This window comes from Engraulis encrasicolus, chromosome 5 (genome assembly GCF_034702125.1).
Source record: "Engraulis encrasicolus isolate BLACKSEA-1 chromosome 5, IST_EnEncr_1.0, whole genome shotgun sequence".
Taxonomy (NCBI): domain Eukaryota; kingdom Metazoa; phylum Chordata; class Actinopteri; order Clupeiformes; family Engraulidae; genus Engraulis; species Engraulis encrasicolus.
The window spans coordinates 10,689,575-10,709,574 of record NC_085861.1 but is presented as its reverse complement, the minus strand read 5'-3'; the positions used below and the strand labels follow the sequence as shown (position 1 = coordinate 10,709,574).

At 44.1% G+C, this 20,000-nt stretch overlaps 2 protein-coding genes across 6 annotated transcripts in view; both read left to right on the top strand.

Moving 5' to 3' along the window:
• Positions 1 to 2,970, top strand: part of LOC134448951 (CREB-regulated transcription coactivator 2) — a 38,550-nt gene extending 35,580 nt beyond the window's left edge. For 2 of the 3 annotated variants that reach the window (XM_063198663.1, XM_063198661.1), the window contains 2 exons: positions 804 to 1,008; positions 2,379 to 2,970. In XM_063198663.1, coding sequence (XP_063054733.1) covers positions 804 to 1,008; positions 2,379 to 2,581 — 408 coding nt within the window. In that variant the 3' untranslated portion in view covers positions 2,582 to 2,970. The remainder of the gene's footprint in view (positions 1 to 803; positions 1,009 to 2,378) is intronic. The other variant, XM_063198662.1, reaches the window with a different exon arrangement.
• A 4,653-nt stretch (positions 2,971 to 7,623) lies between these two features.
• LOC134448950 (DENN domain-containing protein 4B-like) overlaps positions 7,624 to 20,000 on the top strand; it is a 72,704-nt gene continuing 60,327 nt past the window's right edge. For all 3 annotated transcript variants that reach the window (XM_063198660.1, XM_063198659.1, XM_063198658.1), the window contains exon 1: positions 7,624 to 8,035. The gene's annotated coding sequence lies outside the window, so the exon portion shown is untranslated. The remainder of the gene's footprint in view (positions 8,036 to 20,000) is intronic.

Sequence of the window (20,000 nt, the reverse complement as noted above, 5' to 3'; positions counted from 1 at the left end):
TGTGTTTGTTTGGGGGTTGGGGCAGTACAGTACGAGTCCGCATTCTCACTGCTAGGCAGTAAACCAGAGTTGCGTGAGTGAGTCAGACATTTGCACCACAGTGTTGTGCACCCTCCCTGCTCTTGTCTGTGCTGCTGGGCACTCTGTGTGTAATGCACACACACTTTCCCTTCATAATTAGACCTAACCTTACTCATCTGCATGACCTTTGTTATGCCTGTGCTACCAGAGATTCTTTAAGTATAGAGATATGCCAACATAATAGGTTTCTATGGGCACCTAACGTGACCAGGTTCCAGTCTGCCTAAAGGGGCGTGTCATAATGCTCCTAGCATTGAATAGAACAGTCCTTAGGTCTGCCTAGGTCTGCCTTTCCCCCCAATAATAGAACCCGGAAACAATGGGCCAATGGAACCTCTCTCTCTCTCTACTCTCTCTGGTGCTACTGTGTGTTTGTCCTTTATCGTGAGTCACTTTGGTTTAAAGTGTCTGCTAAATGTAATGCTGTTTGATGTAATGTTGTCCTATTGCTGGGCGCTCTACCTGTTCTCCTCCACTGTGCAATTTCTTATGTAGTCGTGGTGGTAGTGGTAGTTGGAGTAGAGTAGTGCTTACTTAGAGTACTTTTTGTATTGTGCTGTGTGCACTTTTAAGGAGCTGCTTTAATTACATGTCATTGAACTGTGTATAATTGCAATAAAAGGCATTCTCTTCTCTTCTCTTATTCTATTCTTCTGTATCCAAATAATTATATAATAAATGATACTCTATCCTATCCCATCCTATCCCATCCTCCTCTCTAGTTCAACATGGATGGTCAGGTGGAGGGGCTGTCCTTCGGCCACGGCCTGGGCTCTGGTCTGGGCTCGTCGTCTGGTAAGGGGGGGCAGGACGCCTCCTACCAGGCCGTCCTGGACCTGCTGGAGTCAGCTGACCAGCAGCTGGGTCACCCCAACCAGAACTACGGAGGGGGCGGCCGCCACAACGTGCCCAACATCATACTCACCGGTGAGCAGCGCTGGGACTGAAGTACTGGCGTGCATTTCTCAAACGAGAAGTTGTTAGCCTGTTAGCAGCTTTTGGTAGTTGCCAATGGGAAAATGCATTGAAAACAACAAAGTAGCTAATGTAGTAAGCAACTTTGGTTTCGAGAAATCAACCCCTGTACTGTAGCTCTCCTGTGGTCAGCACTGTGGGACGAAATATAATTATATAAACAAATAAATGATATTATATAAATAAGCACAAATGTAAATGAATGTAAAAAATAGTTAAATACAGTGCTTTTGATAAACTATATATATATATATATATATATATATATATATTACAGGCTCTGGGCCTAATAGGCAGACACACAACATAGTATGCATAAAATATAAAATAGTCAGGAAAAGAAAAATAGTCAGCACTATTAGGTAAATATATAAAAAAACACTTCTGAGTAAATAAAATATAATATACTGAAAAACAGTGATGATGAGACAAAGAAATACAAATGAATTGAAAAGCCTTTAAAAGTAGTTCTCGGAGACGACAAACCCAAGATCAGCAGGCAGGGCATTCCTCAATCTAGATTCAACACTCTCAAATGCTAGGTTGGTCACGACTGGGTGTGGGGGACAGGCAGGGTGTTTTGATTGTTGGACCTGAGAGATAGTGCTGAGCAGGACCCCGTTTCTCGACAGTGGTGTCGCTAACCAGTTAGCAACTTAGTAAGTTGCCACTGGGAAAATGCATTGCAACTAACTTAGATAGCAACGACACTGTCAAGAAATGCACCTCAACATAGGCGATGGAGACAGGACCAGAGGGCTCACTGTGTATTGATCTGTAAGTGATGGTGCATTTGTACAGCAAAGCAAGGATGTTTTAGTCCCCCAGGTGGCCACAGAGGGAACTGAAATTACTTTGGCGTGTCAAAATAGATTTCACCCAAGAAAAACTTTCCATTGCCCTTTCTGGCCCTAAATATTCAGTGTGTTGATTATGGATATTTTGTTGTTGTGAGGGTCACACATTTATTGTCTTTTTAATGAAACTTTGCTACCATGATCATGATAAAAAAATATTCCTGTCGGCATTAAATTACATGGGTGTTTACTGCACATGAATTATTTAGGGTAATATTCACATGCCTTTTTGTTCCATGTCACCTAATCAGGGAGATACACGAAGCTCTGAATTTAAAAAAAATTCACTCCGTCCCTAAGTTATAATAAATTCAAAACAGGTGTAGGTATCAAAAAGACACATCCTGCCTATGACAAATTTGAAGAAGGAAGAGGGGTCTTAAAAAGTATTTAAACAGTAGGATAGTTTTTAAATTAAATTAGCTAGTTCTTAAATTGTGGTTTTGCTGTGCTGCCTGTGTGTAGGAGATTCCCCACCTGGTCTGTCGAAGGAGATCACCAGCGCTTTGTCTGGTGTTCCAGGTTTCGAGGTGGACTCGTTCTCCTGCGACGACCCGCTCCGGATGGACCCCTTGGCGCTGGAGGGGCTCAGCATGCTGACAGACGGAGACCTCCTATTGGCCGACCCTGCCGTAGAGGACTCCTTCCGATCCGACCGGCTCAAGTGACTGGAGAGAGGAGCGGAGAGGAGAAGAGAAGAAAAGAAGGGGGGTGGAGAAGACAAGGAGAGGATGAGAGAGGACGGGTGCGTTAGGTGTTGCTGAGGGTGTAGAAGACGAGACGGTGTAGAAGGACCAGGAGGGATAGGAGATGGCCAGCAAGGAGGAGGAGCAGGAGGGAAAACGGGTCAGAACATCAAGAGCTGTGGCGTTGGAAGGTTGAAAACTCCTTTAGATGTATGACGTTCATTATGTCTAACTGTCATAATAAAACGTAAGTTTTTCTTTTACTTCAGTCATGTAAAATGTGTATCTTTTACCTGACATGTTTCGACGGTGTAGCTTCCGTCTTCATCAGAGGGTCACGTGGATGTTGATGCGTGATGTGGATTGACATCCATGTGACCCTCTGATGAAGACGGGCCCTATATTGTCGAAACATGTTGGGTAACAGATGACACTTTTACATGTCTGAAGTAAAGGAAAAACTTAAGTTTTATGTTTGAAGACTCATGTTGACTCCACCCCCACTCCATTCACTCTCCTTGTGGCAGAGGGCAAGAGAAAATAAAAAAAACTTTTCAAAAGGTTCAAGAATAGGACCAATATGTTTCAGTGTCAAAACAAGGATGGTCCTTCCCCCTCCCTCTCTTTCTCTCTCTTTTTTTCTCTCTTTTTCTGTTGTTGAGATGTTTTGATATATGCAGGCACTTTGCTGTCTTGCTCTTCTGATGACAATGCAAATCTAGGCATTAGCTTGTTATGGGTCTTACCTGCATGTTAACAAATGCACTTCAGATAACGCAACAAAAAGGCATCAATGCATGTGATATATCACTTCTATGTAAAAATAAATAAAAAAAAATCAGTCACCTCTAAACTTGAAGACTTGTAGGTGTGAGTACAATCCAGAATGGACTGGATGAGGACAAGCTTGAAATGTCACCAAGTTTATTTTTTTCCTTTTTGAGAAGCCACAAAAAAAAAACGTGACCAAGGTTCTTCATACCACTGAACTATTTTTGTTTTTCTGATGAATATAAATACAATAAGAGACCATCTGCTCTCAGAGGTCTCTCAGAGGTCTCTCAGTAGCTTGTGGAGTACATCCTGTGAAGGATAGATGCTTACTTTTTGAGGCTCCAGGCCCTAAGGAGGGTACAATGTTTTAAAGGGATCTTGTGAGAGGGAGAGAACGAGAGAGAGGGAGAGAGAAACAGCTGCAGATCCCTTTTTGCAGTGCCACTGTGTCTGCTATCGCATGCATCCTATTGAAGTGCTGTATGCCACCAAGCGTAGGTGCTCATGGCATGTCTCAGATTCAGGTTATTCCTTGCCCTAGCCCTGTCAGTGTGAAAACCATCACTGTGCGCAAGACCAAGCAGTCACTAGTGATATTTAAAAACAAGAGATTTGTGTACCTTCATGTATCTAACATATTATGCTAACCTATCGCAATGCATTTAACTAGCAAAAGACGGAAAACAAAGAAAATTAAGTTTCAATATGCTCTTAATACGTCATAGCCGTAGCTCTTATGTGCTTCAGTCATGTAGACATTAAAAGGCACAAACAAGTTTTATTTGCTGGCAGTGTGTTGAGGATGGTGAGTATTCGGGTCACATGACCTGAGCCGCTCCTCTTCCTCACCTGCTGCTGCTCCTCATCGGCTGTGTGACGTTGCGTTAGTTAACTGTTCAAAATGACGCTTTTGCACACCTCTGTAGTTGGACAGGTGCGTAGGATACTATCTCGGTGGGGGTTGTCATTCAAATGTAAAGAACTCCTGCACACTGTCCATTCCACCAACAAACTTTAGTACAACGTTTTGGTCTTCTGACCTTCTGCGGTCGGATGACCGAAATGTTGTATTAAAGTCTGTTGGTGGAATGGACAGTGTGGGATTTCTTTACACTTGAATAACATTACCACCACCACTCATATAGCCATAACAGTGCATCATTTACCTGAGGATCTCTGTGCGCAGGTACTAAAGTGTGCAAGCCCTCAAAATAAGACTGCACTTGTTTTTGTTCCAGGCTATCGAAAAAAATATATATGTAAAGTTAAGTCACAGCAGATTATTGTTGCAATTCTATTTATGTACTAAATTATTGTGCTGCAAATTACCAAACATTTTGACATGTATCATAGACTGTTACTCTCCCACTTTGTAAATGTTTATTTTTCTTTTGTCTTTCATTTAAAAATAGAAAAAAACCTTATAGTTCTGTCATACTTAAAAAAAAAAAAAATCTTACATGGTTTGACTTGTTTGAACATGCAAGCGCTTGTGCTTGGAGCCAGAAAATGCTGTCAGGTATCTTTGTCACTGTGATTGACACCCCCTAACCCCTAACCCAGCCCACAGCCCCTGCCTGCTTTTTGCACAAGGGGATCCCGAAAGAGGCCATAGTCAGACTATGACATATTTTTGTGCGACAGAGTGGTGTGTTAGTTTGTACTTTGGAAGAAAGTGTATTTTTGGACAAAAAAAACCCAAGTCAAGTCATGGTGTACATGTATGTAAATGTTCTACATAAAATCTATATGAATATAAATGTATAAATTATGGAAGAGAAGCCTATATAGTTGCTCTGGAAGTCACCAAAGCAACATGTTCTTTGAAAGACCACCGGTTTGATGATGGGTAGGCTCTTGCTTTGTCAATTTTCACACCAGTGTGTACATGTGTGCAACATCTGTAATGTTTTTCTTTGTTTGTTTGTTTGTTTTGTAATGTCATCTTTGAAACTGATTTTGTATTGTTCTCTTCTTAAGTAGTGCTTGTTGTATATTTCTTCTGTCTGGCCTGTTTTGTTTTTCTGCATCTTTCAGTGTTTTTTTTTGTTTGTGCTTGAGTTTTATGGAGCTTTCCTTTTGTATGAAACAGTTTTTAAGTGGAACAAAAAAAAATTGCTTGTGTCTTATAAAACTATCAGGAAACATTCGCGGCCCAGGGAAACCTTTCCTGTCCTTACCATGTGACATGGGGTGCATTCCAATATGCGACCTTGCGTCCTCCACTTGTGCTTGTGGCCTCGCCCCGCCTCCGGGCCCCTCCTCCGTGGAGGACAAAAGTTTCCCAGCTGTCAGCCTAGCCACAACAATTTTTGGGGGACTGATTTTCATTCACCAAATGAGAAAATGACTTACCAATTGACCGTTAGCGAGATATTGAAATATAATGTTGATGCCAGTGTTGTCATCATGACATATTACTTCTTGGTATGAGGCCACAAGCATAAGTGGAGGACGCAAGGTCCCATATTGGAATCCACACATGGACTTTGTGTCAAGGCCTCATCTCACATGCTTGTCACTTATCGGGCAACAAAAGACTTCTTCACCGCATCATCCACCGTTAATGTTAATTTTTGTCCACAAACCCAAGATGCACTGGTTTTCCTTTTGAAAAAATGAGTTTGGGTCTTTCGTAAGGTTAAACGTTGAGCACAGGTTTAGTAGTATATTGTCAGCCAGAAATTTGGAATTCACAGTTGAGAGAATGGAGATGTTTAAGTTCTGCCTTTTATTGACTAACATGCTTCAGGGGAGGTTGGGTGGATAATGGAATCATGGAGGTGATTTGTTAATAACCATTCAGGACTGTGTTTCTCGGAAGTGTCATTGCTAACCAAGTAAGCAACTTACTCGGTTGCAGTGCAATTTCCCATTGGCAAAATAATAAGTTGGTAGCTGGTTAGCAACAATGCTTTCGAGAAATGGGGTCCAGATTTGTACTAATGTACCCGGTTGAAATGAAGGTTATCTGTATTGACTCAGTATGCTGCAGTCCCCGGCACTTGAATATTACAAAGGGTCATTTCTGTTTTTTGTTGCCAGTGTACATACTGGTCTTTTTTGCAAGGTGTATTATTAAGTGGTTAATAGGTTCACAACAGGCAAGTGATTTCTTTCATATTGATAAGTCTGTCTCTTGCCATGCCTGTTTGTTGTGGAGTGTGTAAGCAGCAGGCAAGTGGTTTAGTTAGAGGACTTGGCAAGTACTCATGAACCCACCGTCCAGTGCTGGCCACTGGCTAGATAGAAGACCTACTTTCGTTATGAGTGTGGATCTGTGGGAGCGACGGATGTGCAGTGTGGCCAAAAATTATTTGTACCACTATTGACAAGTTGACTTTTGTGACAGACGCTTTTAAAATTAATATTTTGCTAGAAGTTATTTTGTCTTGAAGAACATGTTTATTGTTTTAACATCTTAATAACATGTTTTCCTCAGTATCCACAGTTGCATGTGCACTTGCAGGCAACTTGTCAGCGTGCAAATGATTTGGGCCACACTGGGGTACCCTTTTATGTTTTAAACTGTGGATATTGTTGATGTTGTACTGCGCCGACGCCGTGCTCTGGGATGGGATCAGTGAAGGTAGTGGAATGTGTCTGTGTTCATTGGTTTTTAAAACTAGAGATGGATAATGGATACTAGGCTGGTTGTCAAGGCGGTGTTTGTGTGACCATTCGAGCTGATTGAACACTCGAAGTGAGGGGGCATTATATGGAAAAACTGCTTACAGATTTGTGCTGTGGGATCATGTCTTTTTTTCTTTTTGTTCTTTGTTATTTTGGAAAAGTGAAATGTTTCTGAGCGGTTCGTCCCATGTCAGTTGGCTAGAAGTTGGTTTTACAGTTACAAGTCTGATTTCTCTGATTTTTATGATAGCATTTGCCAGTAGGGGTAGCTGTTGAACAGCAAGAGGTCCTAGGGATATGCAAATTGGCCATATTTAACTGATTTTAAAATGATTGTGCCGTTGTATCAAATTAATTATATTTACTGCAGTAAGATTATATATAGTAAGGTTAGTTTGCTTTTGTCAATGTAAACGAGTACATTTTGCCCTTCTGTCCTTTTTTTAAAGTCATACATTGACAGCTGATGCTGTGTGTTTTCATCAATTTTAACAACCAGGGAAACCATGTCTGTTGTACATAATATTCTTAAACCATAGGTGCTTCTTAAACCTAACGTTTTTTAAGACTGTATCTCCACAATATTTTACAAAAAATAAAAAAATAAACGAGCAGAATGCATCATGGAAAATTGTGTCATTGTTTCTTCGTTTGGGGACGTGAACTTTGTCACACAAAACTGAAAAAAGGGACTTGAGGCCTACTAGAGAGGCCGTACACAGAGAGTACAGTTAGGCCCTAGACACACAGGATTTTGGTTTTATTTATGATGGTCGAGTCGTGCCTTGGTGCTGTTGCTGGAGAAGTGCGCCCCACTGTGGTCAGAGAAAAAACAACCGGGCACTCAGTGTGCGGCACGCAGCAAACACATTTCAGCTTTACCAGGCTGCTAGCTACCATACGCGTCAACAGTCGACCTCTATACCTAGAAGAGAAGAAAATATGGATGGGAATTATTTCAACGTCACTTAACTGTCTAAGCGATGACATGCACTCCGTGTTTTGAGAACTGTCAAACTAAATCGAGAGGTAAGGTGGTGGCATAAAATGTTAATATTGGCTAGCAATCCTCGTTAGCAGCTGGGTTGGCTAATGTGATAACATTGGTGTTTTATGCTAGATGGCTGGCAAGCTAACAGAATGCGACTGCACTGACCACCGGTTCTAACGATTATGCTTTGTGCTTTATATTGGAAATGTGCGTCGTCAAACACATTGTATTGCTTGTCGTGCATTTATGTAATGCAGCGTCCTGTTAGTGACTGATGTTTTAGTGACGGCAATGCATTTTACATGCTTGCTATCATTTCTCGAGCTAGTCCATAGATAGGGGTGTGTATCATTGTAATTTAAAAGGAATCGGAGGCTCGAAGCACCAGTGCTTAGGAAGACTTCCAATGTTCAAAATGTGTTTTTCATCGGTACCTTCATTGCGGTCCATTAGAGGCATATGACACATTCTGACAGTCTTTTGGACGGGTTTATGCTTATAACGCAGAAAAAGCCTGTTCGTGAACAGTGAAGCGTGTATTTCTCCCTAATGAATCTAGAACTAGAAGCCTAGGCACTGAATGGGTGCGTGCGCTTAATTGTCATGCATCGCAGCGCTGTTTATCAACAATGGATTACTTTGTTAGTGTGATGCTTTTCTGTCTGGTGGCGAAACAACACATTTCTGCTGTGACAACCAACCACGATGCGCACTACCATAAGATAAAGTTATATCACCGTTATATTCGTTGTCCCTCCCACTTGTTCTAAACGTTGACATCGTGCCATGTTTCAACTTGACAGGCTGAAAACAGTTTTTTTAAGGAAGAGTAGGCCTGTATTGAATCGACATTTATTTGTGTTTTAGAGAAAATAATAATAATTTACCGTTTACGTTGTGATGACAGATGTTGACTCCTGGATAAAGATGAGATTACAGGAATGCGATTCTGGCCCTGTGGAATTTATAGAACATCTACTGCTCACCTGATCTCAAAGAGGTTGTAGGCTAATGTTTCGGAATATGTCACCCCACAGATCAGTGTTTCAGTATGGAAATAGCTTATCACCATTCATTGAAAGGAGAGCGCCCCGCCAGTCCTGTACGTTTCTTATTACCATGTTCCTTACTCTGAGCAACATCATTGTTATGCAGGCATTATAGTGACTTGTTAATGCTGTGTTGTGGCTTGTTTTGAGGGACTTGTGTTTTTGTCTTGGAGTATCTGTGAGCTTACATTCCCCAGCGTCGGTGAGATCACGATCTCACTGTGGCTGGGACTTGTCATCTCTTGTTAAAAGTAGCAGCAGCTTGGCACCCTCGTCCAACAGTAGAAAAAAACACAAACTTAGTCTTATCGAAGACTGGTTGTTAAAACACATCACCAGTTATTTTACTAGTTTTTCCTTGATGATATGGTTAGAGAAATTGTCAAAAAAACAATGTAATGAATACGGTTATTTTTCTGGGGCATTATGTTCATTGACGGTGTCCAAAAAAAAAGTCAAGCAGCCATCAAAAAAATCAATAGAGCAGTCATCATTATGCCATTATGAGTGATATCAAACTACGCAATCTAAAAAAAAAACCTGTGTATAGTAGCCTATTTAGTATATAGTATAGCCTCCCCCGCGCTGGGTTGCTTTATTTTGTCAATGAGCTTTCTGTGTTGGGACATGGTTGGGTGCTCATGTGACAGCAGTGACACACCAGACTCCCAGGCTTCACAGGACTCTTCCCTCTGTCAATCACTTTCTCCCCCTCCCTCCCCATACTCTCTCTCTCTCTCTCTCTCTCTCTCTCTCTCTCTCTCTCTCTCTCTCCATGCATTCTATTCTGTTCTGTTCATGTACCGCACTTTACCCCACAGGACAGGGGAGACAGCTCCAAATGCACTACACAGTTATACTTAAGTTATACTTGCGTATATCTGTGCATGTGATGAATAAACTGCTTATATGTATCCCTGTTTTCCATACTCATTATGTCCTTGGCGGCTGTATGATTGCTTTCCCTGCCCCAGCTGATGCATCTCGGTGGGGCAGTGAGAGGGGTCCCCTTGCCACTCACTCGGGCAGCTCAGCTGTGACTAGTGACCCTAAAAAAAGCCTGTCACGTCAGTCAGAAAGGGGAAATTGACCCCTCGGATACAAACACACCCCAGAGCTGTGTGTGTGTGTGTGTGTGTGTGTGTGTGTGTGTGTGTGTGTGTGTGTGTGTGTGTGTGTGTGTGTGTGTGTGTGTGTGTGTACTTGGTGTGTGTGTGTGTGTGTGTGTGTACTTGGTGTGTGTGTGTGTGTGTGTGTGTGTGTGTTTGTACTTGGTGTGTGTTGGTGTGTTAGTGGCTGGGGGGTTGGAGGAGGGGCTCTTCAAGATGTTAAAGGGTTCTGATACAGGTTGGTTCAGGTGAACTCTGGTACAGGTGAACTCTGGTGTGTACTGCTGGTTTTGGGGCATTGTGTCTTCTTCACCTCCACTCCTTTCATCTTTGGTCCAACTGTTGTCTTTTCCCTTTCTCTTCAGCCCATTAGTCCTACTCCTTTACGCCAATATTTCTCTCTTTTATCTATTTTCTCACTCCACTCAATATTTACTTTGGAGCTATCATGCAAATGCAAAAGTGATAAAGCATAGTTTTCTTTTCTGGATTGGTTAAAACAGTAAATAATGCTTTATAACTTAACTTATTAGTTAAGCCTGCCTACTCTTTACTAAATAGCATTCCGGATGGGCATGTGTGCAGCTCAGGTGTCAGTTCAGGCCTAGTTTGTTTACCCACTGGTAAGCTTAAACTACCTGTTTGTAAGCAGCATGCTTTGACGAGAACACAATCAGCTTTTCATCCACGTACGGTGCACTACGTCTGCGTTTGCTGCAGTGGCTCTCCTGGAGGGACTATAGTGAGAGTTGTTTAGTGATGCCAAGAAGACGCCTGTTCTGCTGGCTCCCTCCTGTCCTGGCAGAGCTGCGGCTGCCCAGGTGGCACTGGCCAATATCACATCAAATGCAGCCAGGACGGGGACTGCCAAGGAGGGATTACTGTACGAGCCTACCGGGGCCCAGGCCCAGGGCTCCAAGAGCCAAGGGGGGCCCTGGTCGCCTGAATCCCAAGCCTCCTTAATTCCATTCTCATATTGTGTTATTTTTGCACGCTAAACAACTGTATTGTCCAATTTTCTCAGGGGGCAAACGGCCAAACCCCCAACAACATAGGGTCTCTAATGTCTGAATGCAGTTAGACTCTTTTTAGAATCTAGCAACACCCAGGGAGGGGGCCCTTTATTGCTGTCTGGCCCAGGGGGGCTATGGAGTCTTAATCTGTCCCTGAGGACTGCACATCTTTCTTTAAGGGAGAAACAGATAGAAGATAGGAAACCCTGTCTCAACACTGCTGTACGTTTACTAGCTGGTGAATCAGCTGGGGAGGACTAATACAAGCAAGAAGGAAGGTTCTCTGGAGCAGCTTAGATGTGCCAAGTGATCAAGGTGCTACCCAAAAGTGCAAAACGTTTTCGGTCACCAGACCTTCCTCAGTGCAAACAGACAAAAGGAAGGTCTGGTGACCGAAAACGTTTTGCACTTTTGGGTAGCACCTTGATCACTTGTACATATGTAAAGCAATAAATCAACTATTGCATCGGCTCCTGGTGTGCGAGTTCTACTCTTTGCTTCTGTGGATTATCGCTTTGGAACCAACGCACCCACAAGGACTAGAGTTACTGGCGCGACACCCCTCTGTCTTTTGTCTAAAGTTTATTAAATAAATTAATTTTGCTGCCAGAACTAAACTAACATGTCATAAGCCATGTCTTCATGACACTACCAAGTGTACTTCAAGGTACTTTTGCTTAATGCCCTTTCCTGATTGACTGATTGATTGATTGATTGAATGATTGATTGATTGATTGATTGATTGATTGATTGATTGATTGATTGATTGATTGATTGATTGACTGATTTATTTAAATGTAAATGAGACCAAACCTACATGAGTGGACTGCCTCTGCCTGATCTTGTAACTGGATTTAAGTGTCGATGCTAGAGTGGATGATGTAGCCCAGTATTTAAGTCTGCTGCAGCGGCCAGGTTTATTTTAGCCCGTGTGTACTCCCCAGTGAGCCGCTTAAATACAGTGCTGGCCAGCAGAGCAGGGTGCTGGGGCCTCCTCCTACTCCTCCTCTCCTCCTACTCCTCCTAGCCTTATTGTTGTCAGTGGTGCGCAGTGCCGAGCAACGGCTAGGGCAGACACCCCTCCAGTGTTGTAAATGGAACCTGTCCCGTGCTGAAAATAACTGCCACTAACACCCCTGCACTACCCCCTTACCCTTCTGTCTGTCTGTCTGTCTGTCTCTCTGTCTGCCTGCCCGCCTGTCTGTCTGTCTGTCCCCATTTCTGCCTGTCTGTCTGCCTGCCTGCCTGTCTGTCTGTCTGTCTGTCTGTCCCCAGCTCTGCCTGTCTGTCTGTCTGTCTGCCTACCTGCCCGCCTCTCTGTCTGACCTGTCTGTCTGTCCCCATCTCTGCCTGTCTGTCTGTCTGTCTGTCTGTCCCCATCTCTGCCTGTCTGTCTGTCTGTCCCCATCTCTGCCTGCCTCGCTGTTTGCCTGTCTGTCTGTCTGTCCCCAGCTTTGCCCCTCTCCTCTCTGTTTGCCTGTCTGTCTGTCTGTCTGTCTGTCTGTCTGTCCTCAGATTTGCCCCTCTCCTCTCTGTTTGTCTGTCTGTCTGTCTGTCTGTCTGTCTGTCTGTCTGTCTGTCCCCAGCTTTGCCCCTCTCTTCTCAGCCCTCTTCCCGCCACTCTAGTCTTAACACTTCTAACTCTTATCCAATATAATGTGACAGTCTGTCACATGGATTGAAAAAGGAAAGTATCCCTTGTTAATAAAGGAAAGAATATCAAAGGATCTGCAGCACTGTCTGGGTCACTTCTCTGTCTTTTGCTTTCATTTTAGGATCATTAGTTTTAGCGTGACTTCCTGCACTGGTGTCAGCTTCTTTTGTTTAGTAGTCAGCTGTTATCTGATTTCAACAGACATATCTCTGTCGCTGTTCTCTTTGTTGCTTACTCTGATTGGATTTCTCGAAAACTCCAGTTCTGACTAAAGCTTGATTGCTAAACTTGGATTTTTTTCGCACACCCTAGCCGGCAGGTGCGTCGGAGATGGTCCATGGGTCACTCAGCAGACAACTTAAAAAAAACTTTTGTTTTGCCTGATGAAGGTCTTGTTCCGAAACGTCCTTCATTAAAGCAAAGACAGCGAAATGGTCAGTGTGCGGGAGGTTTTTCAAGTTTTAAAGCTTCATTGCTGCCAGTAGCTCGACTAAGCTGTGTAAGCTTATGCATAGGCCGACATGATACTGTAGTAGCCTGTAGGTGATTGATCTCCAATTATTTTTTTCCCCAAGGGCCAAATTATGTAGCGCAAATGAGGCCAAACAGATCGTCCGGCTGTATGACCACAGATAGCACACATGTATGTTTTCATCTTTCATCTAACCTCATGGCGGGCCAAATGTTTGCCATGCCTGTGCCGGATCTGGCCCGTGGGCCGCCACTTGAAGACCACTGCTTTAGGGCAACCGTCATGTGTGATGTATGTGGTTATATATGTGTGTGTTTGAGGGAGGCAAGAGGGGAAATCACATGAAAAAAGTAACCTGTTTTATGTCTTTGTAGTACCATTTTGTTTTATGTCTTCTCCTTCAAAACAATAATACAAGTTCAGCTATTTTTAGTGGCAAGCAGGCAGGCAGGCCTCTTGGCAGTGTGAACAGAGAAAGTGAAACGCACTTCCGGATGGAGACCAACGCAGCCACCTGCTGTTCAGTTCCATCCTCTCATCTAAAGGAAAAAGTTTGTACACCCTTTGACATTTCTTACATTTCTGTCAAAATGGGTCATAAAACATGGTCTGATCTTCCCGGAAATCACACGAAGGAACAAACAGTGTCTGTTTTAACTAATCCCACTCAAATATTTACGTTTTATCATTTTTTTTATCTGCCATAAGATTTAAACATTTATTGGACAGCAAGGCATAAGTAATTATGTACAACTGACTGTATCTCTCCACTTCACCCTACTCTGCACTGAGAATATTACTAACATGCCCAGAGGGTATGAGAAGAATGAACTCAGAAAAGGGCCCTGCCGTGGCCAACCGGTAGGGCACTCGTCTGCCATGCGGCTGACCCAGGTTTGATTCTCGGCCCGGGTCCTTTGCTGACCCCTCCCCGTCTCTCTCCCTATTCGCTTCCTGTCCACCTCTCACACTGTCCTGTCAAATAAAGTCGTAAAAGACAATTTAAAAAAAACCTTTTAAAAAAGAGAAGAACTCCGAAAAGGATGCCATATCTGGAATAGGTCTCAAAAAGTGCTGTCTGGAACATAGAATGTAGAATAACTGGGTTGGTTCATTAGCACCATCACAGCATATTATTAATTTCTCACCCTCGTTACCATCGTGGGTGGGGCGGGACATGACTTGAACTGGGCGTTCTCTAATTGGGTGTTGTGTTGACCTATCAGCGCCTGCCCTTAGTGTTGCTAAGACACACTTCCGACCCTGGACCCTGCCTGGACCCTGGTCAAAACGGCTTCACAGCGTTGAATGGAAAAGAACATTCATTCGGCCTCCATTGTTATGTACTCTCTATGGTCTGGAATAGCGCAGGACTCCAAAATGGATGAAGTCTTAACAGTGAATAGAGGGCGAAATTAAACGGCTCCACAATATGTTATCGTACTAGGGTACCGAAATAAGGCACTGCGATTCACGTTGGCTTTTGGGCCCTGGTGTGGCTTTGTAGTTGCCTGGTTAACACCAGACCTAATCACAAGTGAGATTAGGTCTGGGGAGTTGCCTATATTAAATTCCATAGGTGGCAGAATACTTGGCTATTATGACACACTGCCCTGCTCCCTGATTGGGCAGAGAAACTGTTAAGGTCGGAATGCTTGGCCATTATGACACAGGTACCATGATCTTGTACGTTATGAGTCATCCTCGCCATACTGTCTTTCAGATCGAAACGATTGTGTAGAACTAAAGGCAGTATGGGAGTTCCCAGGCTAGCTTTGTAGTACTGTATATTTCCAGCTGAAGACAATGAAATTGCTAGTTTGTTTCTAAGGGTGTGTGTGTGTGTGTGTGTGTGTGTGTGTGTGTGTGTGTGTGTGTGTGTGTGTGTGTGTGTGTGTGTGTGTGTGTGTGTGTGTGTGTGTGTGTGTGTGTGTGTGTGTGTCATGGAGGCCTGGTGTTTACTCCGGAGGTAATGAGAGCTATTACCCATCTTACCCGCACAGCAGCACCATGCCGTGCCCCCTCCCCTCCACTCCCCTCCCCTCCCCTCCGCTATGACCAAGCACAGCAGAGGCTCTCTGGCCAGGCTGGAAATAGAGGTGGACACAGGCAGAAATAGCCCCTTTTGCTCATCAGTGCTGCTGACAGTGAAAGACACCACCACATGTGTGTGTGTGTGTGTGTGTGTGTGTGTGTGTGTGTGTGTGTGTGTGTGTGTGTGTGTGTGTGTGTGTGTGTGTGTGTGTGTGTGTGTGTGTGTGTGTGTGTGTGTGTGTGTGTGTGTGTGTGTGAGAGAGAGAGAGCATGTAAGACGAGATTCAAGTTATTGTCATTGACAGAAAAAGGCAACAAAATTGTGTTTGGACGAGTACACCGTTCTCCGGGCTGCTGCATCTCTACACGCCTCTATCTTCAGTCAGTCAGACGGTATATGAGTGAAGAATGAGAACTTGAAGTGTGTGTGTGTGTGTGTGTGTGTGTGTGAGAGAGAGAGAGAAAGCTAAATCAACACATGGGTGTGGCCAGGCGTCATGGCGTCATGCATGTAGGGGCTGCTGCATGCATGCTGCTGCCCCGCCTCCGTGGAGAAAACGATAAAGTTTCCCCACTGTCAGCCTAGCCACAACATTTTTTGGGGGGACTGTTCTTCATTCACCATCCCTGTTGCAATTCAGGAAATGACATTAGAATTGTGCTTTTGCAAGATATCGAATTCATTTTCTGTCATGGGTGACGTCATCGTGAGGTCACATGCAGGCAAGGGAGGACAGAAGTCCGCATATTGGAATCAACCCCATAAATTGGTATCGCAAACCAATACTATCAGACACTATATCCACTGCTGAAGATCCTGCCGGATCCGGAACCGGATACCGGATCCCACGAAAGGGTTGAAACACATAGCCTACTCACACACGTGGGCCCTTTTCATCACGTTGGCTCAAACTATTTTGTCTGAAAAGCCTCGGCTACCGGATCTTGGATCCTGGAACCGGATCCGGATCCTGTGAAAAACCCTATTGTCAGAGAGAGTAGAGAGAGAGAGGTTCCATAGGCCCATTGTTTCCTGGTTCTATTATGGCCCCCATTAGGCAGACCTAGGCAGACCTAAGGACTGTTCTATTAATTGTAGGAGCATTATGACACGCCCCTTTAGGCAGACCGGAACCTGGTCGCGTTAGGTGCCCATAGAAACCTATTATGTTGGCATATCTCTATAGAATATCTCTGCTATTATCCTGCCGGATCCGGAACCGGATCTTGGATCCGGTGCATCTCTAATATAAAGTGAAGGCGGACAGGTGGCCCATTGGTTTCACTGTTTTTAAAGTGTGCATTTGTTTGCTTCTAATACAGATTTAGCCGTGAAAGAGTGCAGTAGATGGTCCATAGATGATAAACAGTTTTCATAGTCCTCCCCTACCCCTTTCATGGTCTGGGGGCATGGGACGGTGCAACGAACACCAGTGGGACGGCTCAGAATGTAGAGCATCCGTGTTGAATGTGTGTGGTTGGCATGTGATGGCGAAGCAGTGGGGTGCCTCTCTGTGAAGTCCCGTTTCTGTACTGTATACCGTAGTGTTGACGGGCAGCGAAGCCAACATGGGGAACAAAGGGGTCAATTGTCCCGGGCCCATGGAGAGAGAGGGCCCAGAATTGGACCCCCATTACAGTGTATGTCTTGAGTGGGACTGTCAGATGATATTGTCCCAGGCCCGGCCAAAGCCGCTGACGGGTTCTGCTCAATGTGGCCTCTATGGATCACACACATTCCATTGGTCCTCATAGAGTACAGTCAGAGGCACAGATCTGAGAAGCTTGGAGGGAACGTCTGGCTTATGCTTAAATGCATGCTAAAAAATAACAGAAATCCGAACTCAACTGGTGTGTGAAGAGTCATACTCATCCAGGTCAAGTTACTTCAGCTGTCCGCAACTTACGGTTTGCAGCTTCCCGCGAAACTCTTTACAGAGCTCAACTGCTGCGGCTGCTGTTTGATGGTGAGTAGATGTGGTTCATAGCAAAGAAAGCAGAATATTAGATGGGCATCCTAAACACCTGACCTGACACAGACGAAATGTTTTCCCAGTAATTGTGTGATTGCAAAACATTGTTTAACTTCGCTAATAGCCCTGAAGCAAGCTCTGTTTTTGGAGCCAGGACTAAGAAAATTGCCCCAATTTCTCCATGGTCGTTATGGATCATACAGCCCTTAATTGCATAGTGTGTGTGTGTGTGTGTGTGTGTGTGTGTGTGTGTGTGTGTGTGTGTGTGTGTGTGTGTGTGTGTGTGTGTGTGTGTGTGTGTGTGTGTGTGTGTGTGTGTGTGTGTGTGTGTGTGTTTGTGTGTGTGTGGTGGGCTAACGGTGCAGACTGCATAGTAAGCATACTTTTGTGAATATGAGACAGGTTGCTTTACATCCATCTGGAAGCAGTTAGCTGTGCATAGAAGAGGGCTTGTTACATGACATTACACTTAGCTGATGCTTTTATCCAAATCGACTTACAGTTACAGTTATTTAGATACAGGGTATTGGTTACAGTCCCTGGTGCAACTTACTCATGAGCACTTCAGCCATGAATGTAGGTGTAGGGAGGACTGGTAAGGGTGGGATTTGAACCTACAACCCTCTGATGTCAAGTCCAACTCCCTAGCCACCATGTCACAGCTGCCCCACTATAATGCCACAGCTAGATGAATAGACTGATCCTAATGTTGGAGGCTGCGCTTTCGCTCTACTCTGTATGAAACGCACACATCCACATGATGAGGTTTAATCAATCTGTCATCCTGTTTTGTTCATTTTGTTCATTGTAAGCGCTTCTATTGTGACGAATGAACATGTGAACACTGAGTGCTTGTCAAATGATTGATGGCATAGGCTAAGGCTTTCCTTTGTTTTGGCTCTATTATTTTGCAATGCTTTGGCGTCTACCACTTTTGCATGCCGTTTTTCACTGTGCTTTCACCAGATTTACTGTTAATTTGCAAGTACTCCCTTGCTCTTCATTTCTCGAAACCATAGTTGCTAACCACGTTTGCTACTTTGTTGTTTGCAATGCAATTTCCGATTGGTAATTTACCCAGGTTGCTATCTGGTTAACAACTGCGCTGTCAAGAAATGCAACCCAGGGGTGCTTTTCTCGAAAGCGTAGTTGTTAGCCTGTTAGCAACTCTGATAGTTGCCAATGGGAAATTGCATTGCAAACAACAAAGTAGCTAATGTAATTAGCAACTATGGTTTCAAGAAATGCACCCCCAGGTGTGCAAAGAGCACTGGCTGTTCTGTGTGGTAATACCGTGGCCTTGTTAGAAAGGGGAATGTAGGAGAGCCAATCGTCCTTGATTCTTCCATTTCAACTGCAATGTTGACATTTTGTGGACATACATTTTATGTAACCACCATGAAGACTATTGTGCACAAGTCCTGTAGCTGACATCTAGTTGCCATGGAGAAAATCGATTATATATTTTTTTCCCTTGTCCGTTAAGACCATAAGGCCTCAGCGCAGAGATGAGAACTCTCCTCGGCAGCAGTGGAGCTGCTTACTTGTTACAGGAGGAGGACAGTGCTTCAAAATAACTAAAAGAAAGAAACACACGGAAACACTGTCAGATAACATGCAGACACATGCCATTGGAATGCAAATGAAACTATATACTGCACGGTCAATATTATTTGCAATTTTGTGTTTCTTCCACACACGCATGGTCTGAAATGTTCATACATTTAGGCAATATTACTACGTTCAAGTACAGTACACGTTTGTAAATCCCACACTTTGCTTAGGAGTGATCGCATGCAGACTGATCAGATCTGTGCTTAAAAACGCATGTTGGAAAAAAATCAGTCACCTGATCTGCTTTTTTGTGTCAATTTTAATCCTAGGTCAGTATGAAGCAAATATATATGGGTAAAAAACAGACAGGATGATTTTAGACCACTATGATCAGAAAGAATAAATAGACTGCAAATGGTCATGAGCGCAGGCAGGGCCGTTGTCCTTGAAGAGTGCATCATTTTCAGATCAGGAGGACAGTGTTGCTGTGATGCTCTGCCAAAGTTGTGCCAGTGAGTGTGAGCAGCCAAGGCCATGTTCTGCCATGCATGCTGCAAGCCTCCTCCCTCCCACACACTGTTATCCAGGGCCGGCTGGCGGGGAAACAGGGCCCGGGCACTTTTGGCTTAAAAGGGAACCCGGATAATTAGCGGCGCAGAACTGACTCACTAGTGGGCCCCACACCCTCATGGGCCCCTATTTTCAGAAATGCACATTTTTTAAAAACGTAAAAAAAAAAATTAAAAAAAATCTGAAAATAGGGGGCCCACCAGGAAATGCCCACTATGCCCGATGACCAGTCCAGCCCTGCTGTTATCACAGGGAGTCTGCTGCTGCCCTGTGTGTTGTTGCCATTCAGTCAATGGGCCTCTCTGTCTCTGTCTCACAAACGGCGCGTTCAGGCCGACTGAGTGAGAACCGTGCCGGTGCCCATTCCCGCACCTAATCGTGAACCGGCCGGCCGCAGATTTTAGCGTTCGCGAACTGGAAAGTCTCCTGGAAAGAGCCTAGAGTTCTTGCTCTTGTCCTCCGGTCCTCAGCCTGTGCTTGTGGCTTCGCATTTCCCTGACACCCCATCTCTGTGGAGAAAACAATTTTCCCCACTGTAAGCCTAGAGACAACAACTTTTAGGGGACAATTCTTCA